General features: G+C 33.5%; 3 protein-coding genes across 20 annotated transcripts in view; 2 read left to right on the top strand and 1 right to left on the bottom strand.

The window, feature by feature from the left end:
- The window catches only part of LOC143242898 (uncharacterized), a 247,365-nt gene that overhangs the window by 40,745 nt on the left and 182,586 nt on the right, over positions 1 to 24,034 (bottom strand). The gene's annotated exons all lie outside the window — the stretch shown is intronic.
- On the top strand, positions 14 to 1,040 carry LOC143242500 (dynein axonemal heavy chain 12-like). Its single transcript, XM_076485928.1, has 2 exons — positions 14 to 304; positions 776 to 1,040. Exons 1-2 carry the CDS (start codon positions 74 to 76, stop codon positions 1,007 to 1,009), a joined length of 465 nt encoding a protein of 154 aa, XP_076342043.1. The 5' UTR covers positions 14 to 73; the 3' UTR covers positions 1,010 to 1,040.
- Positions 7,976 to 24,034, top strand: part of LOC143242900 (uncharacterized) — a 60,660-nt gene continuing 44,601 nt past the window's right edge. For 10 of the 15 annotated variants that reach the window (XR_013023387.1, XM_076486518.1, XM_076486514.1 and 7 more), the window contains exons 1-4: positions 7,990 to 8,122; positions 11,247 to 11,315; positions 13,496 to 13,571; positions 19,726 to 19,818. Coding sequence is in view for 12 of the 15 variants with exons in the window: in XM_076486518.1 (XP_076342633.1) it covers positions 13,566 to 13,571; positions 19,726 to 19,818 (99 nt within the window). In the remaining 3 variants the exon portion in view is untranslated. Of the gene's footprint in view, positions 8,123 to 11,246; positions 11,316 to 13,467; positions 13,572 to 19,725; positions 19,819 to 24,034 lie in introns of all 15 variants that reach the window. The other 5 variants (XM_076486512.1, XM_076486506.1, XM_076486505.1 and 2 more) reach the window with 5 other exon arrangements.

Here is a 24,034-nt window from a genome sequence, read left to right as displayed (position 1 = left end):
AATTATGCCACCTTTTAATTTTAGGATGAAAAAATGATAACTTCTGTGATAAACTCATCCTTAACACATAGCTATGAATATTTGGGAAACACTGTTTGGCTTGTTACTACTCCTCTCACTGATTGCTGCTACCGTACCCTCTTTGGAGCATTGCATCTTCATTTGGGGGGTGCTCCTGAAGGACCAGCCAGGCACTGGGAAGACTGAAACCACAAAGGACTTGGCCAAAGCTGTTGCAAAGCAGTGTGTTGTTTTTAATTGTTCAGATGGCCTGGACTATATTGCTGTAGGAAAGTTTTTCAAGGTAATGTATCTTCTGCTCCTCATGAAATAAACAATTTCTCACTGTAACAAATATCATTTCTACTGTATGGTAATGAGGTTAAAGATATCCACTAAAGTCACAATACAAAAATACAAGTGAAGTATTAATACTAAATGAATTGTCAGCAATACACTAGTTATGCTTTTTAAAAATGTTTGTATTAGAATCTAGTACATACCACTTTTTGAACAGTTTGTATTTTCAGTTTACAGTTGATTGTAAATAATTTGTAATTTATTATGATCTTTAATTCATTAATATATGTATATATTGTCTTTTATAATAAATGACATTCACAAATCTAAGATGTTGCAATATTATCAATAACAATTCGCTTAATTTAAGATATGATGAAAGCAAAATTGATGGCTAACTTATATTAGAAGTTTTCTATAGATATTAATAATTTTTATAGAATAATTTGAACAGAGCTTAATGTTTTATTCTAAGGGTCTTGCTTCCTGTGGTGCCTGGTCCTGTTTTGATTTAGAAGTTCTATCTGTAGTAGCTCAGCAGATCTTAACTATCCAACGAGGAACAGAAATTAAATTAAATCCAACATGTTCGGTATTTATCACCATGAATGAATGTATGACTAACAACTCATGTTCTCGTTTAATAACTTTCTTTATCCATATTACAGTTTCACTTAACTGCTGTTTAAGAATGTCTAAACAGATTTGAAACCAATAAAAATATTTAATATACTTTACAATCATGTTTCCAAGTCATTGGTATGTGCTTCGTATAGTATGTACCATACATATATAGTATATAATGTCTGTAATATATTTAATTTATAATGTATATAAGTTATGTTGTATAAAATTGTTAACTTAAATAGTATTCCGCAAACTATATTTGCCGTATATAAGCCGGTCTGAAAAGTAACACGCATTCAGCAATAGGCATTACATACATATAGTGTGGTTGTAATACTATTATGATAAACACTTCTACTTGTTGAGAATCTCTGTGGAACTATACAGAAAATTTAACGGTTAACAATGTAATAGGTCTAACACTAATGTCTCATGTTAAGTGTAAATGTGTGTTCTAAGATTTGTCGGGTTTCATTTTATTCACTTTTTATGATTACACTACATTATTAGCTTTATCTTGTGTAGAAATAACCTAGATCTTATGGCATATTGTCGACATTAAGGCTGTTAATAAGTAAAAATCCTATTCTGAATTAGCTGTACTAGTCACGAGATTTATTATCTAATTCTGATCACCATTGGTTTATTAGATCAGAAGTTAATGAATATAATGAACTGTTTGTCTTTTAACAGTTTTGATGAATCAGTTTAGTTTCAAAAACAAATATTCTGTAATTCATATAAAATCACATTTAATAATGATTTCTGACTATAGATGGTGGTAAAGATTTAATAGCGAACTTTTATTTATCAGACGGTCACTGCTTTCATTTGTTGAAATGAAAATAGGTCGTTAGATGTCACAGTATCTCGTAAAAAATTGTATCATGAAAGAATGCTTCTTCAGTCGCCAGTCACACATCATATCCCATAAACGTATTTTGAGGATTGGCTAACTAAGTTTTAAAACTGATCTGTTAATGTCACGTAAGTGTGTGTCCCATTAATATCACTGCATATGGGGTTTTGAATATTGTTCCTAATATGTTTTCCAATGGCACATAGATCTCATAATTTAAATTACATACAAGTTATTTGAATTTAAAAACAAATTTTCTATAATTCACACACGTGGATATCGAAATTGATATTGTTTTTTTATTCTATCGTGTAGAAATTGTTTACAAATCAGGGAGAAAACAAACTCTTAGTTAGATTTATTTATTATTTCCCTCATCATAATGACATTTTTTATTATGTTCCTAAAGAAAAATATAAACAAATTGAAAAAAAAGAGAAGAACATTGATAACAAGTGAATATATATCATCACTCATCTAGATTTTTGGGGAAAAACTCGACTTTTATTTTCAAAACACATGTTGGAGTTGGACTATTGTGTGTGAACTTGGTATCAGGCTAACTGTTTGTAGCCCTTGTTTCTTTATCCAATGCTCATTACAAGCTTTTCCAGCCTGTTCACACGAAAACTTTGTATAACTTGAATGTCAACTGTACGAGAATTTCGAAAGTACCGAAAAACCAGTGATATCAGATACATATGTTATAAGGGTGCAGAACATCTTTCATACTTCTTTTGGAATAATTACACTCATACTGTTCACAGATTGTAGCTACAAGCATTGGTATTAATTAATATAGCAATATTGTTGTAATAACTAATGAATGTTTCATAAAAGAAAATGTGAAAGGTAAAGTAATATTTCCTAACCACGCAGTAGTAGACAAGGCTACTAATTGTGAAACATTAGATGCAGTAGCACAGCATCATGTGAGAAGTAGTAAACACCAGACACGACAGAGTAAAATAAATTATTATTTATTTCTTAGGAAATGTGAAAGAAAGCGTAATAACATTACCAGAAGAATATTTGCAGGAGATCTGACCCTGGTCGTGAAAATCAAGTTTGTCACATAATAGTGTTAAATGAAAATAAACCTATAGCAGAAAACCTCATAAAATGCCAGAGATAGACAAGTGTGAAACATATGTTTGAACAAGCAGTAACAGAGGGCAGTATCAGTTATTATGTATCCCCGGTTGCATAAGGTCCTTAGAAGAACGGAAAATTAAAGTTTGGGGAAGAATTTAAAAAGTGATTGTTGTAACAGTTGAAGACATTTATCTGTTACGTAATATACAGGAAACTAAAGAAATGTCAGTTATTGATAAAAGAAATAGAATATCTAAGACATATGATAATGAAAACAGTATTAAACCTGAACTAAAAGTTAGATATTCCTGCTTTCTAGGATATATAGGATTTTGTAGTAGGTTTACACCACATTTTGAGTTGTTGGCAAACCTTTGACTGAGCTAACTAAGAAAGAAAGAGAAGTTATTTGGGCAGATAAAAGACAAAAAGCTTTCGTGAAATTTGGACACGCTGCATTAAAATCACTCATTTTAAGTTATTCATTTTTAGTTACTCAGGCGTTAGTAAATAAATTATCTTAAACATAGATATTTCAGATTATGCTATAAATGCAGTGTTGCCATAATTAAATGAAAACAAAAAAGAACATCCTTTAGCTTATTACAGTAGACATTTACGAAAAGCTGAAGTAAATTACTCGGTCTCAGAACAAGAATGTTTAGCCGTAGTATATTGAATGAAAACCGTTTGATGTTATCTGTATGGTAGGAAATTTACTATCATCACATGTCATGTACCATTAAGATGACTAATAACATTAATGAACTTTTCCTCTATGTTAGCCATGTTGATCATTAGTACTCTAAGATTATGATTTTGAAATAATTCCTATAACAGGCAGAGAACATTCTAATGTGAATGCTCCATGTAACATAAGTGTAGAGTCACTGAAACTGATGAGAATAGTCTATCAACAAAATTAGAGAAATTAGAACCGAAAATGAGGATGAATTAGAAGTAATTAAAATCATGTGATTAGTGAACAAAATAAAGATGAGTAAATAAATAACTTGTGTGTCTGATAAAAAAGCGAATACGATTGTTAAAGTATTTTAAAATAACATTGTAGCTAGACACGTTGTACTCCAGTATTTAATGTCGGATATAGAAAGTAACTTTGTTTCCAAGTTAATAAAAGATATTTCTCATTTGTTAATTGCCAAAAAAACACAAAAAAAAACTGAAACCACTGCTTTTCATCCAACTCCAACCGTATTAGTAGAAAGATTCAACAGAACTTTGTTGGATACGATGTCTCAATACTGTGAGAAAGATCAGAAGACTTGGACAGAGCTTTTTCATTTATTACATATGTGCTGAAAATGAGTCTACTTTCGAAAGTCCGTTCTTTCAACTACATGGTAGAGATGTACTGCTGCCTAAGAAAGATATAATGACCTCTAAAGTATTTATTATGCAGTGATTACAAGACTGAGTTCGCTTTTCAGTTGACTGTTAAACATTTAACAAAATCTGCTGAACATAGAGAGAAACAAGAAAACAGGTTTGTTTGTTTTGAATTTCGCGTAAAGCTTCTCGAAAGCTATCTGCGCTATTCGTCCCTAATTTAACAGTGTAAGACTAAAGGAAAGGCTACTAGTCATCATCACCCACCGCCAACTCTTGGACTACTATTTCATCAATGACTAGTGAGATTGACGGTAACATTATAACGCTCCCACGGCCGAAAAGGAGAGCATCTTTAGTGCGACAGGAATTAGAACCATCGACTCTTACGTTACGAGTCGAACCCTTAACCCACCTGGCCATGCTGGGCCCTTTTTGGATAGTATCTGATTGTGCGTGCACTTTGATACTTTTTTTCTTTTTAGTATTATTTGTTAGTCGTTATGGCAGCAAAAGGTCATGTAAATGATCCAAATATATTCTGTTACATTTGTCGTAAGTTTGTTGTGAGGAATCAATGACAAAATATCACAAGATTTCTCAAAAACATCCAAGGCTGCAATACTCGGAATAAAAAAAGAAATTTCTTATCCAATCTTCATTTTGTTATAAGACCTGATGTAGCTGTATCTACTTCACCAAAGACTCTTGATACAGTGTTATCTGATTCTGAATCTGATGTTAATAGAAATAATAATAATGAATGTTTTCAACTTGAAGCATCTGATGAACCACAGCTTTTCATACAAGATGAACTTATTAATTTCGTGATAGATTTGAGCCTTTAAAAGATTCTCCAGGAATTATGGGTTATAGGGTTCTGGCTTAGAGCTTACTTTCTGTAGGGACATTACATTACTGGTACAGAAATAATGAGAAACAGTTATACTGTTTTCGCATGAAGGTTCCCTGGTTTATTGCACTAATATTGCAAAATTAATACCAACACTAGAAGCTGCAGTATATGAGCAGAGTGAGTTGTGATTGTTTACTGATTGCTCCAAAAGAAGTCTGAAAGGTGTTCTACACAATAGTAACTTATATGTATCTGTTCCTATTGCTCATTTGGCTCATACGAAAATCTTGAAATTCTTCTTAATAAGGTCAACTACACATACCATCACTGACTATTTTGTGGATACTTAAAAGTTCTTTTTATGTTGTAAGGTTGGCAGTCAAGTTATACAGAGTTTTTATATTTTATGAAAGCTTTCAGGAAAGTTTAAGCTAACATAACGTAATCCAAACTAATCTGAATTCATGTTTTTTGTTGAATGGGACAGGAACATTGTCTTCAACATTGAAAAAGAAACAATGGCCATGCATTGTCCTGGTTGATAAATAAAAGATAGACCAGAATACGTAGTTTTAATTATAAAATACGAGTATTTCACAAATCAAGATGAATGAGTATTCATATTTATTTCTCAATGTTTTTATCTTTACTTCAGTTTATTTATATTTCTCTTGAAAAACATAATAATAAAAAGTTATAAACGCAATAATAATTGGATCTAAGTAAGAGTTTGTTTTTTTCCTGTTTTTCAGACAATATCGACGTCATAGAAAGAAATGAATATTTATTTTAAAGTCTGCGTATCTGAATTATTAAAAATCAAAATAACTTGTATCTAATTTAAATTATCAGGTGTATGTTATATTGCATAAACTCTTTGGAACAGTATTAAAAACTCCATATGTAGTGATATTATTGAGCCACACACTCACGTGATATCAACAGATCAATTTTAATAATTAATTAGCCAATTTTCAAAGTAAATTAATGGATCATGAAGTATGGTTGGCTACAGTCGAATCTTTATTTCACATTACAGTTTTTATTAGACACGAAGACATCCACCTTACTATTTTTATTTTAACAAATCAAATCAGTGGCCGTATGATTAATGAAAAGTCGCTATTAATCTCCTGAGGGACACCAGCTTGTGGAGTAAAGTATTCAGAAAAAGTTCCTTCAACATTTACTCTACATTTTCTATTTTTCAAAAAGTTAGATAACCAGCGAATAATTCCTCGCGGTAGTTCCATTTCATTCATTCGGAACATTAGACCATCGTGCCAAACAGTGTCGAATGCTTCCTCGATATCAAGGAAGCAAGCGACTGTACATTCTTTTTTATTGAAGCTATCTATTATTGTTTCGGTTAATCGGATTAGGTGGTCTGTCGTTTGTTTAAATTTCCTGAATCCATTTTGTTCTTTTGGTAATTTTGATGTTATCTCCAAGAATGTGGAGAGTTTATTACTGATTATTCTTTCAAGAATGACCAGCCTACACAGCTGGTCAGGCTGATTGGTCGGTAGCTATCAGGTTTATTAGCTGGCTTTCCTTCCTTATGGAACATTAATATATTTGCAAGCTTCCAAGAAACTTGGATGTACCCTGAGGATAGAAATAAATTAAAAAGTGAATTTAGGTGGTCAAACAATTTCGGAGTGCCCTTTTTAGAAGGATAGCTTGCATTTAATCTTCATCTGGTGCTTTGTTTTTTATGTTTGTTATTGCTTCGAGTAATTCTTGAAGGGATATTTCATTTGTTAGTAACGCACTGGACAAGCACGTTAATCTGAGGGTCGCGGGTTCGCGCCCGAGTCGCGCCAAACATGCTCGCTCTCCCAGCCGTGGGGGCGTTATAATGTTACGGTCAATCCCACTATTCGTTGGTAAAAGAGTAGCCCAAGAGTTGGCGGTGGGTGGTGATGACTAGCTGCCTTCCCCTAGTCTTACACTGCTAAATTAGAGACGGCTAGGACAGATTGCCCTCGAGTAGCTTTGTGCGAAATTCCAAAACAAACAAACAAACTACATTATCAATCAAAGACAAAAGCTTTAAGAATTAATATTTTTCACTTAATCTGCTAAATGTATTATGTCTATTATTGATACTCTTAGGTAACATTTGAGGACTTAACTGACACCTAATAAAATACAATTTAGATGTTAGAAAAGTGCTCAAACTGATGTCCAAGCCTCTAATGGCACAACGGTCTGTCTGCAGACACACACCACTAAAATCTGAGTTTCGACGCCCATGGTGGACAGAGCACAGAGAGCCCATTGTGCAGCTTTGTGTTTAATTCTAAACAAACAAACTGATGTCCAACAAATATTTGAAAAGTTTGTTACTAAACTATGTTATAATCTAAAATTAAAATATACTGCTTTGAAAATGCAAGTCTTTCTATTCGAAATTTTGAGTAGCTTAAAAGTTATTGTGCCACGAAATATTGTGAACTCAGATAATAAATGAGCCATTTATCCCAGTCTCATACACACTTTGAAGAACTCTAATTTACAATTTGTATTTGCAATAATTAACTGACAACTACCTCTACTATCAGCTTTGAGTTTGATAAGCATCCGACAAAGAATTTTAGCTTTACACATTTCGTGGGTATGAGCGCTAGTTCTAGAACTAATACAATATATCAAAAATTATAGATTAAAATCATATTAATTACTTATCTTAGGATCTGGAGACAACTATTATGATATCAGTCAAATCCTATTTCTCACCTTTTAACCTAATAATACTACTAATATTACAAAATATTCTGTTCTACTAACAATGATAAGAATATAAATATACGTATGCTTTTTTATTTTCTTAATATGACGAGAACTTTCTTGCAGATTCGGTTTTATTCTTTGTTCGAAACTGTAGAGGTCGCTTGATAACACACATAGATCGCTTGCTACTCACGAAACTGACAATTTTTATAGTTTTGTTTTAGCGAAGTGATGTCTCCAAAGAAAAAAACCAAACGAACCAGGAAAGAAAGTTGATCAGAAGAATGAAATATATCAAAGTAAAACAATTTTCAATTTTATTGTTGTATACATAGGCATTGAAATTCTGAATTATGTAAATTGTAACCAGTGCAATATTTGTACTTTGAAGTAATATACTGTACCTTGAATTTACTGTGGCGGCTAAGCCTAATTCCAGTCTGTGAGTGTTAATACAAAAATGAATTAGTTAGCTACATAATAATTTTTCATGCTAATTATAAGTAGTATCTGCAATATTATTACAAATGTTCAATGTGAGTAGATTTGGACAACATTTTAAAATGAAATTATTAGTATATAACTCATAAGTTGGGACAACATAAATTGTAAATTTACGATTTTTAAACTTTAAAGGCAGTGGTGAAATAAGTGCATGTCCTATCACTTTGAATCGTGGCTCTATTGTAATCAGAAAAAAAGGCTTTTCCAGTTGTTGAGTTAGTCCTACAAATTATTATGGTTTTATTCTCACTGTCACTTGTTCATGTGAAGTAACTAGTAAATCATCAAGAGTACTTAATAGGACAAGTACTTTTCCTTTTAACTTAACTACTTTAGTGACTTTTTATGTGAAAGTTTTAAACTATGAAAAACTATGTTTTATGATATTAAATAGTTTTTCATTAAAACAAATTCAGATACAAGACCAGAAACAGCATGGGTAGATAATTGTACTTTGCTGACAATCTGGATATTTTGTTTATTGGCTAATGCCTTTACCAAAATTTCATTAGCCAAAAACAGACAACTGTTACACAGTTTGTTAAAACTGGATTTACAGCTGGCCACAAAACAGATATCAACATGCGACAACATTCAGTGATTAAGTGTACTGATCCACTGTTGATAAAGTAATATTAATACAGGAAAAGAAGAAAGTGGCTTGTAAGTTCAAAGTGACAGTGTAGATGCAATGGTTCAGACTCGAGGTCAAAATGGCACAAAAAAGCAGGTGTGAAAGAGCTGCAAGGTAAATTATAAGTATGAAGAAAGAGAAGAACTGATTCATCTATTCCACTGGAGAGTGATGAAGATGAAATGCCTAGCAGTACTTCTGAGGATCCCATGGAGTTTGGGACACTGATTGAATGATGCAGATTATCCAAGAATTGAAGTGTAAAAGCAAGACATTGTTGTGGTATTTCAACATGACACAGGAGCAATGCCGATTCAATTTGGTATTGTATCCACAACAACATTAAACTTTCCAAATCAAGAAGCTCAATGAAAAGCATCAAGTTTCAGTGCTCTTTAAAATAACAGTTGATTGCTTGCATTCTGTATGGCAGGATTAAGGATTCTTTGTACTACGTTACTTCCAGGAGATCCAGATGATCTTATGAACATGACTGGAAATACAATTAAATCTGATGATACAAAACTATTCTCATATGCCAATAATATGCAACAAATTTTGCCAGAGAAAGTTATACTTGCACTGATATGCTAGTCAATGATGTTTAAAGAAATGAAAGATAGATTGAAGAACAAACTTTTGAAATACGTAGATGAGAACTGTCCCACTGATATGAAGGTCATGGATTTTGTTTCTACTCTGAAAACTAAAAGCAAGAATGAAAGCAAATAGTCAATAACACAACATACACATCTTCCAAGTTTACTACTGTGTGCTATGGGAGTCAAAAACTTTGATAGCATTACTAAATCTGCATATTTTTTCATAAAACTTTGTGGGAGATTTTGGTCAACCTGAAAACTCTAAAAGTGAGTTTTAGCTCATTCTAGAAGGATGTTATTTATTAAGGGCAGTCATTCAGCACAAATCCTGGGTGTCTGGCTTGTGGAAGCAGTGTTAAAAATTTGCAAACAGTCTAAAAAAAGTTGATTTATTTATGTCAACCAATTTTAATTTCAATGTATTTGAACAGAAACTAAAATAAATGAGTATCTGTATTGATGGTGGCACTATTTTTCTCTCACTTTGACTATCTGAATTAGATTTACATTGCTTAGCTTTAAGCCAGACCATAAAATAACTTGTTGTTGCAAAATTCATGGTTAAATTTCAAAATTTCTTAATCAGAATGAGAATTGATACATCAGTTAGTTTCATGCAAAGTAATTAATTAATTTTATGAAAATAATCAACTTGTGTGTCCAATTATTACTATCTTCAATATTCAGTAATCAAAAATTAATCTTTTAGAGGCAGTTCACGTCTTGCACAGAAAGCTGTCTTCTTTATGTCTGCCTTAGAAATTTCCATGCTATTTGTGAAGTTCTGCTGATTGTGTGAGTGACTAATTTCCTCACACAGGTTGTGTAGTAATGATGGATTGCAGTCATGTTGACTAATTGTTTTCAAATTACATTGTGATGCTTCTTGTTTGGTGATGTTGTTTTGTCTGGTGCACATGGGATGGTGTGTAAGGTAAAGGTGAGACTGTTTCTTGTTTGTTTTTTTATAGTTTTCTTTGGCTAGTGTATGAAATCTGTTTTGAAATAACCAAATACTTTGTTGAGGTCAGAAAATGACTGATGTGGGTATATTCAGTGGTGATGCACACCAACACACACACACACACACATCCTGAATAGATCAGATGTATTTAAGTTGGGTCTGGTAAAGGCAAATTCTGGGTGTTATTTATCTCATTTTACTACTTTAATATCATGCTGAAAAGGTGTGGCCAGTTCTTATAAACTTCATGAGAAGACAGTGCATTAGCATTCAAAATATTACAGTCCAACCAGGTATCCAAGCTACCTTAACTTTTATCAGTGTTTGAAACTGCAAAATTTTGTGATGGCCTTTAACATGTCTTTAACACTTTGTAATTTCATAATTGTCATCAACATTGTCTGTAGGAAAGTAGGAAGAAAAACAGTATGAAAGGCTTTGTAAAATCATACTTCCATGTAGTAATCTTATAAGTACCACATTAAAGTCAAATTCATAAAGTGTAGTTTTATCTTAACAGCTGTCACATTTTCTTTATTTTTAATGAACGTATATTAGATAATATGTTTTGAATACTTTAAAACTCTATCTTTGTAATGCATGATTTGTTTACTTAATCAATGAAATAGTAAGCCATGTTTATTGAAGTTATTGATACAAAGGTTCAAACAAATTGTTGGTAGTAGAAGAGTAATCACACTCTACTCACATTACCTCAGGTGGATCAACAAGTTGGAAGGAATTTGTGGACCTGAACTTGATATTCAAATCTGTAACAACACAGAAAGGTAAAATACTACTATTTATATTATGAAATAGTTTTTTTCTGTCACCTTTCCTTGCTTGTGGAGAATGAAGTTAATGTCAGATAACACTGCACAACAAAGTTTTTGCTTCTTGAACACTGTTGGGTGTTCCTTATAGATTTTTGGCTGCTGATCATGAAAATCACATTCACATTTGCCCATTACGCATAGTTTCATTGAAATCTTCAGTTTTGCTACAATGGGAAAACAATATCAGGGCAAGTGGAATTTGTCAATGCTTGCTGACTACTGTTGGACACTGCAACGTGAATGCACTGGACATTGAATACAAACAAAAATCAGGAGCAAAACACTTGTAATTATGTTGAACTTAATAGCATATTACAAACATAAACGCAATTAAATAAGTTATTGCCAGTAAACAGTTAACTGTCTATTTCTCAAAGTTTCTACGTGATGAAGCAAAATCCAATCTGTATTTGTGCATACCCACCAGATACCTGTCACAATCAGCAAAACCTTTTCAGGAAGCAAAAAATTAAAAAAAAAATTGTTGTGCAGTATAATTTGTGTGGAGTAAAAAGGTTTATTATTTTAATTTTACCTATTACAAATACTAGATTAGACTAGCTTTCCCATAAGTTATTTCTATGTAATTCAATTAAGAGTGTGAGCAAGAAATTCTTGAATTTGTATATTCCTGTTGTTGTGTGACTTTCAACATAACAAGTACGTGATATGTATCTCAGGACAACTGGTTATACCAAAATAAAACTGAAAATAATGTTTTGACCTTCTTAGGCCATATCCAGATTAACAAGGAGTTTGCAACAGTTGTTCTAAAATACATTTTTACTTCAAGTTGGTTTCTTGTCATCACAAAATACATGATATATTGTTAATCACTTAACCTCCCCTACATGTTGATATGGCATGTTTTTGTAAACATATAAATACAAAAATTTTGATTTTTTTTCTTTTTTCTCATTATTGCATTTGCTTGTTTTAAGTGGTGTAAAATGAGCAGGAGAATATGTCAATGTGAGGTTTCATAGTACTAAAAAACATAGGATTTTATAATTAACTGAAGACTTTTAAGAATTACTACATAAGTGTTATTGATACAGATTATCTTTGGATATGCTAATGATCTGGCTGTCTAAGTAGGTCATAAAGGTTTTTAAGATCTTATTTCTTAGAAATAGCAAATAACATAAGTTGAATCTTTCAAACTGAGTTATTCAAGAAAAGGTTAAAATACTTTTCAGAATTATTATGGTTTTTATACCTTATGTATTATATAGAAACCGAAATACATCATGATGTATTCTACCATATTAATATTGCTCTTGATATGTAGTCTTAAATGTGTTTAAAGATGGAACCTCTTTGGTTTCTACTTTTAGAGATACATTTCCTGACTTTGAAATCCTGACATAAGTAAGGAATTTTTTAGCATTAGTCATATATAAAAGAATTTCTAAAGTTTGGAACATCAGGTTCACAATTTCACCCATTATAGGTTCTAAATATTTATTTTTCAGTATTTTTTTTAAGGTCTGGCATTAAAATTGTACTAATGTACAACTTGTAATTATAAATATTTCTTCTTTATCAGTGAGAGTTAAATATTTTCTTTATGAGTGGTTGGAAAGAAATACAGTTTTATTGCATATGAGTTTTGCAGTTATAACATTTAGAGAGACATAAATCAGGTAGATAATTGTGATTAACCAACAATAATTGGCTTTGTAAGTACAATTAAATTATTTACATAGCTAAAACTCATTCAAAACAAAAAGCATAAGCTATTTTATTACTGTAACTTTATTGAATGTTATTTTTATAAATTTTAAAAATGTATGTTGATACATTTTATCTGTTTTTATAACTTTAAAAATTAAAACAACTTATGTAACAAGTGTGTGGTGCAAGTATTGTGTACATATTAACTGAAAGCATGAATTCATATATTGTACATAGCTATTTTCGATATTAAATTAGTTTTCATAATTTTTGTGTGTTTTTCAATAGTTAGGTCACTGATATTCTTAGGGTGAATAAAAACAAGTGATAAAAGTCTGCTTAATGTAAATCACACACCACAGCATTGAAGTGTTTTATCTTGTTACTCTCAACATGGCTACAGTTCAGTTATATTCATCTCTTGCAGAAAGGTGAAAAAACTATTTTAATTTCAGGAACTGATCCTAAATCTGCACTGTATTTTTTTTACAAGTGAAAAGAAGAGTATTTACATGGACTTGAGAGATGAAGGTAATGTAGTTTATTTTTTATCTATGCATCTATTATCTACTAAAAATGTGAAGTATAAAGGTCTTTTAAATCAACTGTATGGTTTTCTGTGTTTGTATTATTAGTGTTAAACAACTTAAACATTTTAAGTGTTTAAATGGCAATCTTCAGTTGTACCTTGTAGAATATTAATGAAGATAAATCTAATTCTGTTAAGGGTTTATATCTTTCTTTTCAAATATAAAAAGTTTAAATTCTATATTTTTTGTCAAGATGAATTTTTATCTAATAAATAAGTTGGATTTCAATCAGTTAAGTATTACATACTGCACTTGATAAACCAGAATAAACATATGATGTCATAGAAGAATATTCCTGCAGCTTTCAAATAGTCAAGAATATTTTCAGAAATAAAACCACAACAACAAAAGAAACAAAATTCCTGTCTTTGATATTTTTCCTCTTTTCCTTGAGCCTTACATTAAGAACATTTGTTCACAATCATGAGAGCTCTGGGTATCTAATATGTTGATAAACCAAATTACTGCTGCAGTAATATATGATCAGTGTATTGACGATAGAAATTCCCATTATAGCTGAACATGCTTCTGGTAAGATTTCCAGGAATTTAGTTCAACGTTATATGCAGACTTTAATTTTCAGGAAATTAGATTCATGGGTTTTGCCAGTGATTTCTTCTTCTTTTCAGTAAAACAATATTTCTAAGTGAGAATGTAATAAATAAGAAGACATTTGGACTCTGTTTTTCTTTGTTTTTAACACTTTTATTTTAGTCTGTCATACTCCACACCATTTCAGGAGTTTTAGTTTTCCACTACTTTTCATGCTTCCAAGTTGTTTGCTTTGGGAGAGAATTGCTCTTCTCATACTTTTGTTTCTGTTGATACCAGTTCTACTAGGGGACCAGTAGATGTTGATAAATTATAAATAATAAATTAAGTCCTCAAATTTTACATCATATGTATGCTAAGTATTTGTACTAGTAAATAGGATAAGCACGACTCCACTTCAAAAGTTAATGACTCATGAAGACAGAGAAGCGATACAACCCTACAAAATAAACATAAAACTAAACAATAAGCTATTTGTGCTCTGTCCACCATGGATAACAGATATCGAGACTCGATTTTTAACACTTGAAGTCTACCGACATATCGCTGTGCAACGAGGTTGGGTTGTTTTGAACTGATATGGCATTAATATTATTATACCAAACTTCTAGAAGTCAATAAAATACTTTTTATTAAATAGGTGCAGAGCAAGATAAACTATCAACTACATTTGTTAAACTTTGTTTATATCTAACAGGATTTTTGATTTATGAGCTTTCCTGAAGAAAAGTAGTCAATAATTTGTTATGAGCCTAAAATATATATGTGGTATTGTAAATCACAACAGGTTTCAACTCAAAATACATTCATAATTAATGATAAGTAAGGATTTACAATCCTAAAATCGAGCGTTTGATTTCCCATTGGTAGACAGAGAGGATTTCCTGTTGTTGCTTTGCTATAAGAACAACACATTTTCACAATAAGAGAAAAACATAAAGTGACTGGAAATGTTTGAAAGAAGATATTCCAAAAATATTAAAATTATTTACGAAATCTTGAGTTTATCATCTTTTACAGAAGAGAGAGTAAACAGATCCCGGCATGGCCAGGTGTTTAAACTAGTTTAGCAAAGTTTTAAATGTTTTCACACTTGAGAAGGTTTAACAATTTTCTAGAGGTTTTCTTTTCCTTTCTGTTTTCAGTCACTTCTTTATCAATTAATTGATGTACATTATAATATCTACACAAATTTTGTTCAGTATTCTTTTTTTTGTAAATAGCCCAGCATAGCCAGGTGTTTAAGGCACTCGACTTCGTAATCTGAGGATCACGAGTTTGATTCCTCATCACACCAAACACGCCGACCTTTTAGTCACGGCTTTGTTATAATGTGACGGTCAATCCCACATTCGTTGGTAAAAGCGCACCCCAAGAGTTGGTGGTGGATGGTGATGACAAGCTGCCATTCCTCTGGTCTTACACTGCTAAATTAAAGACGGCTGGCAGCAGGTCCACGTGTTGCTTTGTGCAAAATTTAAAACAAACAAAATTAAGTGAACCAACCACAGAATACATTTAAAATGCATACAGATCTGGATATAAATGCTTATTTTACAACAAAGTCACAAATTATATACTAAACAACAAAGAACAATTTGAACCAATTTTTCTTAACAAGTGTATCTGAGGCAAATACAAGACACATCATAAACTATGAAGACACGATTCTAATGAAAGAAATATTCATACATGAACTTCTTGAAGCAATAAAAAACACAGAAACAAATCTCTGGGTGAAGATGAGATACAAGCCATCCTCCCAAAAAAGGGCACTCCGAAATTGTTTGATCACCAAAAAGCACTTTTTAACTTATCACTATCCTCAGAACACATACCAATTTCTTGGATGCATGTTAATATACTAATGTTCCCTAAGGTATGAAAGCCAGCAGATAAACCTAATGGCTACTGACCAATCAGCCTGATCAGCTGTGTAGGCAAAATTCTTGAGAGAATAGTCAGTAACAGACTCTCCACATTCTTGGAGATAACATGAAAGTTACCAGAAGAACAAAACGTATTCAGAAAATTTAGACAACAACTGACCACTTAGTCAGACTCACTGAAGAGATAGTCGACAGCTTTAACAAAACCAATGCACTGTCTCCTGCTTTCTTGACATTGAGAAAGCATTTGATACTGCATGGCACAATGGTCTACGGTTACATGTGAAGGAAATGTGACTACCGCGTGGAATTATTCGCTGGTTATCTTCCTTTTTGAAAAATAGAAAATGTGGAGTAAATGTAGAGGGAACCTTTTCTGAGTACTTTACTCCAGAAGCTGGTGTACTTCAGGGAGGGGTGGTCAGCCCTGTACTCTTCATCATGTATGTAAACAATTTGCCATTGAAGGATCCTAAGCATGGATTCTCCTCATAGTTTGCTGATGATGTGGCAGTATCAAAAGTGCCACAGCACCAACAACAGCAGCCATAAACATACAACAACAACTAAACAGAATAAACGATTATTGTCAAAAATACAAAATAAAAATAAATTCAGCAAAAACGCAACTTGTCTTTACATAGTTGACAAGATACAAAAAATACTTCAGCCTGAAGTATATGTGAATGGAACAATACTTCTGCCTACCACATTGGCAAAATTTCTAAGTCTAGCCTATGACACAAAATTAACCATGTAAACGAAATTAAAGTCTGGCTAAGAACCAACTATGCTTGAGTCTTATTTGCAAGAATAGTGGAGCATCAACAGACAATACACGAAAAATATACAAAACATGCATCAGACCAGTAAATGACTATGCAGCTCCAGCATAGTAAGTGACAAAACAATTAAAATGAAGTTGCAAACAATTCAAAACACACTCCTCACAACAGCATATAGAGTTCCCAGAGAAGCAACATTCAAATTCATACACAAATATTTAAACATACCAACCATACCAAATAGACTCTTACATCGCATAAAAAAAAGTATTTTGATAAAGATTGGATGAAAATGAATTATTGCTTAACTAGAGAGGTACCTCGTACATGATGAAGGTAGTCCTAAACACTTCTACCCGATCAACACATATTTTAAACACACACAAAATGAATGAAAAAAAAGATAAAATAATAATATATATTTAAAAAAGGGCCACCATCAAACTAGACTTCTTACTGACAAGGCAAAATAATATCTGTATATGTATACCAGTACATGGACATTGATCTTAAAAGGGTCGGAGTAAATTCAGCCCACTCTGACTCTAAAGCAGGAACTAACACCAACCAACACTGCATGATCATATAAATAAAGAACAGCGGAAGAGGTCAAAGAGCACCTGACCCTCCAGAGTACATATGATACTCAAAACCCAAGAGAGAGAACAATACGAAGTGCTCTATTTATTCTCAAATTTTGCTTTCTCATTGACACGTTGATCCTACAGATAAAGATATCTTCCTAGATCAAAATTAAAGATTTGTTTCTTTGAATTTCGCACAAAGCTACATGAGAGTGGCTGCCGAGCCATCCCTAAATTAGTCGTCCAAAGTGAAAGATATACTCAGTAATAGATATTAGCTACTTAATACAAAAAGCTGTTCAAGGCGTTGAGTTCAATACCTTCACGTTTAACTCTTGTTTGTGTGGGCATTGCGGTTATTAAAGCACCGAGTGTGATAATAAATGTTTGTAAATATAATTTCATCTCCACTATAACTTTATATCTATTTGCACTAAAATTTAAATGTTTTATGTAACTAAGGTTATAAAAGTTTCCTAATTTCTGTGTTGCTAAGAAACTAATTCATTGATGATATTTTTAATGTAAGCACGTGATTTTACAATGCTTAGAAGCAACAAAGATGTCAGACATATAATGTATTATAGAAGTTTCCGATTAAATGCCTAAAGCTGACAAAGTACAGAAACTAGAAGGTGAAAAATTTGTGGTAATGCCACAGAACCACAATTCAAGTTGGAAACAGCTTTGATTTCAATTCAAAATATACAAATTTAAAATGAGATGGAAAAAATATTAAGATTACGTGTTTGTGTGTGTGTTTTCTTATAGCAAAGTCACATTGGGCTATCTGCTGAGCTCACCAAGGGCTAAAGATTACGCTGATTTTATTGCAAAATATTATTGTTTGACAATAATACTTGTTAGATAATCACAATTATTGTTATGAAAATTCTTTAAACAACTCGCCTGGCAGGTATATTATATAACTTAAGAGCAAACATTTGGAATATTGTGTTCAGTGTTATTTTGAATTTCATGCAAAGCTACACAAGGGCTATCTGCATTAGCCGTCCCAAATTTAGTAGTGTAAGGCAAATGGGAAGGTAGCTAGTCAACATCACTCACCGTCAACTATTGGACAACTCTTTTACCAACTAATAGTGCAATTAAGTGCTACATTATGAAGTTCCTATGGCTGAAATAGCGAGCATATTGGGTGTGATCGAGATTCATGTTACTGAAGGAAGAAGAGTAATAACATTCATGAAAAGATGTTTTACACCTTACTATATCACATGTTCATTGCAAATTTAATCATTTTTTATACCCTTATTTTAAAAGAGACCAGAAAATAGAGAGAATGGTGTTTCTGATTTTAAATATTTCTTGGGGAGCATGCCTCTGCATCTTCCTTAAGATATTGTGCATAAAATATGGTGAAGAGTCACAAGCCAGCACTACATAGTACACTGACAGGATTATCTCCCTGATTCATTAGTATCACCCACTTAAACATACAGAAAACCTTGTCTGTTGATCTTTTATAAAGAGATCTTAATATAACCTTTCCATCCCTGGTGTAATTTTAGTAGCTGTGGTGTGAACAATTTACAACAAATCACTGTCATTACTCAGACAAAGCTCACACAATATTTCAAGTGAAGACTATCGAGGACCAACTAGTGACTTGAATAGAAAGATAACTTCCTCGCTTTTACTTGATAATCTGTTTAAGTTGCATCACTCTGAACAGTCCTTTATACATCACTATTCCTTCTTGTGTAAGAAGACCAAAGCTGTATACTACTTCATAAGTATTTGGTGGATCAGAGCAAGATGTATTGATTATCTTTCTCATGAAGTAGTTTGATCCTAGAGGCACTTGTCACCTTGTAATTCAGACGTTACTTTTTGTTTCATAAATGTTTAACAGAATTTGAATTAATAACTTTTTCTTTAATTATGTTTTTTATGTAAATCACTAAGATTTTCTACACTTAATCTTTTCCCATAGAAAGGGATTTTAAGATTATAAACTTTATTTATTTCAATATAATTTCTTCAATAAAGAAATAAGATTTGATATAAAATTGCAGAAAGACTTGCCAACATTATGGTTAAGAATCTAACTGAAATGAGTCTGAGGTAATTAACCACCTTAAAACAAAAGTATCCAAAACCAAATAGTTAGTATTAAGCTGTATTTTAACAAAAAGATTAGTTTTAGGACATTGAAAAACAAACTATATATTATGTATTACAAACATTCTCCTGATTTTATTCCTCACTCATGTTTAAAATTAACTGTAGCAAGTACATTTATGAAAAGTAATTGTTTACAGCATCCAATCAAGAGCAGTTTTCCTGATGAAGTCACTGGTGGTGTTTTATCAAAAGTGAAAAGAAAATTAGGCTTACTAGAAGTTTCTAAAATGGTAAGTGTATCTAAAGAATTTAAAAAAAATGTACTTCAAACTAAAACATTTAGGCAACTGATTGTGATCCACATGCATATTCCATTGTCAATTAGATTATACTCTATTAAACCTGTATGTGTGCTTGGTCATTCTGACCAGTTTTGTAATCTCCATGTAAACATGAAATTACATAAACTACTGAAATATTCTAAATATACAAAGTGTATCATCATGAGTTTTGGCAAATGTTTATCTAAACGTTACATTCCTTTTGCAAACTTAAATTATATTTAGAGAAAATTGCTTTCATAAAACATTTATCCTTTAATTTATGAATTCTCTGTCAAGTAATTCTGTGTAAAGTGTGATTTGTTATGCTAAGAATAAAATTACTTGTGTTCACCTAATGGTTTTTATGCTTAATTTACATTACTCATTATGCCTTCGAAATGAATATCATTTTTTTTATTTTTCATAGATCTTTAAACTTGCTCTCTTATCTTCTCTACCATAACACCAACTGTAATGAAAGTAGTGAAACAAGTGTTGAAGTACATAATAATTGCAGATTGTGAAAATGCAATAACAATTTTATTTTTGCACAGCCTCAGTTTTCTAAACATTTCCAATTTGGCTGCTTTTACTTTACAATGTCTTTCTGACCCTGTCTAATGATATAACTGTGAAATATACACAGTAGTAAAACTTATCCAACCGACTGAAATACGAAGTGAACAAGGGCACTGAACATTTTGGAGCTGTTATGAGGCAGATTGATTTTTTGTTCAAAACTGGACTCTTTGTCTCTTTATCTAAGTTTCTCTCAGGACCTTGGCCTTGAACATGCTGTATGCTGTTCAACATCTGATACTTCAGCCCTGAACAGGGTCTTTCCACACTTCTCCAGTTCAGAGTCTGTACACTGGGTTCCACTGGCTCTACTTTTTGGGAATATACAGTCTGGCATTCTTGTTTTTGGTCTTCATATTTAGGTGTAGCTGACTGAGTTCAGTATGTCATAGATTGACGTTGCTGTCTCTACTGATCAGCCCACCACACAATGTTTTATTACCACCTCTGCCTGTTACCTTTCTCTGAATCATCTGAGGAAGGTTGATACTTCCAATTGGTTGTACTATTTTCATTGCCAAACATATTTTGAACCATACTTCTATTCCCTAGTATACAGATGGTTTAAAATCAGTTTGTTACTTTAGTTTCACTTTTCCCCTTCTCTCTTTGTTCTGATTTATTTGTTTTTGGTATTTCCTAAGTTTGGTGTTCATATCCCTTCATTTTATATCTAGGTGCTTTGTCTTGTCTATTGTTTTTTATATTTCTGTCTTTTGAAATTGCTCCTAACCCTTTGGAATCCAGGGTTTAGACTTCAGAGGTTATTCTTCTTTGGAACCAGTCCCAGTCTTTGGTCCTGTCAGTGCCTTCCTCTCTCACTTCATCTTCCTGTTTACTTTCTTTAACAACCTGGGGCTTTGTATGTCCTATCTCATAATTTCAATCTTCCTTTTTCATACTTTACCTTTCTTATTGTTCTATTTTCTATCTACTTCTCACTGATCTTCTGTATCTTCATTATTAACAGAAGGAATTATAGAATCTGTCTCCCACTCTACTATGGATTTTATTCTAGTCTTTTTGTTGTCCTCATAAAGTTGGTTTTTTATACTGTTCCCTCAGTGTGGATTCCTGTACTTGGTGAGGGGACCTCCCAGGTAAGGTTCTGTTTTGTCTGGTTACCTTCTCTGGGATGTAAACATCCACCCACATGTTTGCCGTGCGTGGCAACCTGTGAAGGGGAGGAGTGGATCTTGGTGGTTGAGGGGTCCAACCCTAATACACCACTTTGACCTTGAATTCCTGTAGATGGGCGGCCTTTGGGTGGCCCCCCTTGGGTCAATCAGCTGGTCCACTTGGGCTAGAGTCAACCAAGTACCAGTGTTGGAAGTTCTCAACAGGTGTTGTGGGCGTTGTGCCTGATGCTGGTGTTTGGGTATAATCCTCACAAAATCCTGGCGTTGCTGCATTGTCCTTGCATGACTTTGTAGTGCATCCCCTCGTAGGACTCCATGCTGGGTGGGGTCAGTGGGTTCCGAAATTTGTCTTTTTTCCTATGGATCCTCCTTCAAAAAACTTAAATAAAATAGTGAAAAAACAGTCAATAGGTAAGCGACCACGTCTTGAAGACTCTGAACAGCAATCTTCAACATCTGTAACACACGCACCTCATTTTCTTATATTACATTCTCTTTCGAAATACCTTTAGGGCAATTGTCCCCTTTTTTATTCAGAAAGGACTAGAGGGACTTTCTGGCTCTCCAAAGTCAATAAAGAAGCTTTGATCTGGAGACATATTGGTTGAAACATCCATATCCCAACACAGTGAACTCCTCTTGAATTCAAAGGCAATTGGAGATGTACCGATTGAGGTTACCCCTCATGCTACCTTGAATTCATCACGAGGAATTATTGTTGAGAGGGATTTGAAGAACATCCCGAATCAGAGATTCTCGCTGGTCTCTCCACTCAAGGAGTTTCTGCAGTGAGGCATCTCCACTCACAAAGATGGAGATACACTGCCAACAAATACCCTCGTTTTGACATTTACATCATCACGTGCACCTGCCACCATCAAGGCAGGTTATCTCATATGCAGGGTACGGCCATACATTCCAAACCCTCTCCAATGTTTCCAATGTCAGAGATTCGCAACTCAAAGACATCATGTCGTGGTTCCCTGACATGTGGTCGTTGTGGTGGCAAGGACCACGATGCCTATGACTGTGACATGGACCCACATTGTGTCAACTGCAATGGTTCTCACCCTTCCTACTTTCGTTCTTGCTCAAAATAGTTGGAGGAAAAATGGGTGCAGGGTTTGAAAAGGACACATAACATTAGTTATCCCGAGGCTCGGAAAGTGCTGCCCATCACTTTATCTCGACATATGCTGCTGCATTTCATTCCACAACTACAGTGGGAGTGCAGACAGATCTCTGTGCCTCCAAGAGAATCGTTTTAAAGCCAATGAAAATCCTTTTGACCTCCATGGTTAAACAGGTTGATGAATCGACTTCAACACCCATCTCTGTCTCTGTTCCACCCATACATTCCAACAAACCTGAAGATCCACATCCTTCAGTTTCAAATACAGGCATTTCTTCTGATACATCTTTTCTCCCACCCCAAGAGGCAAAACAATCATTCGTTCACGTCCTCAGTCACTGGAATCCCTTCCAATAACAAAGACCTGCCCACTGCCCAGGGCAGGATCCACAGAGGTTGATAGACCTCCTCTGACTAAGGACAGTAAGGAAAAAAGACGTGGTCATAAACAGAAGGGTTCTCCAGCCATTTCACCTACCCGTTCTTAAAAATGGCCACCTTGATACAATGGAACTGTCGAGGTTTATCTTCTAATCTGGATGTTATCAAAACACTTATTGCTTCCTACCATCTTGTTTGTCTTTCCTTACAAGAAACATTTCTCAAACCTGCTGATACAGTCACCATTCGGCAGTTTTCTCTGTACAGAAATTTTAGGCTGAGTGATGGACGAGTACATGGAGGAGTGGCACTGTTGGTTGATCAGCATCTGCCCACCCTGTCTTTGTCATTCAACACACCCTTGGAGGCCGTAGCCATCCGTGTTTCCTTGGGCCATACCATCACTGTTTGTTCTCTCTACCTGTCCCCTGGAGAGACATATGATCAATCATACCTTGATGCTCTCGTTGAACAGTTACCATCTCCATTTCTAATCCTGGGGGACTTTAATGAACATCATCCCCTCTGGGGAAGTGCTTTTATTGATAGGAGGGGTCGTTCTGTAGAGCGTATGCTCTCTGATCACAATCTTTCTCTTTTCAATACTGGTTCTTCCACTTATGTTCATGCACCTAGTCAGTCCTTTACTACTATTGATCTCTCAGTTTGCTCCCCTTCATTATTCTCCCATTTTTCATGGAGGGTTGACAGTAATCCACTAGGCAGTGATCATTTTCCGATCCTTTTGAGAGAGAATGGCCGTGGTCGATGCCATCCTACCCGTGTGCCCCGGTGGAAGCTGGATCAGGCAGACTGGTCCACTTTCACTGCTCTCGCAGAACTTGATCCTGCCATTGTAAATCAGCCATCAATAGACGACTATGTGGCAGCGGTAACTGGCTGTATTATACAGCAGCTGCTGTTACGATTCTCAACGACAGCACTATTTTAA

This window comes from Tachypleus tridentatus, unplaced genomic scaffold (genome assembly GCF_004210375.1).
Source record: "Tachypleus tridentatus isolate NWPU-2018 unplaced genomic scaffold, ASM421037v1 Hic_cluster_2, whole genome shotgun sequence".
In the NCBI taxonomy this organism is placed as follows: Eukaryota; Metazoa; Arthropoda; class Merostomata; order Xiphosura; family Limulidae; genus Tachypleus; species Tachypleus tridentatus.
Note: the sequence above shows the minus strand (reverse complement) of the source record. Positions and strands in the feature narration are given on the sequence as shown.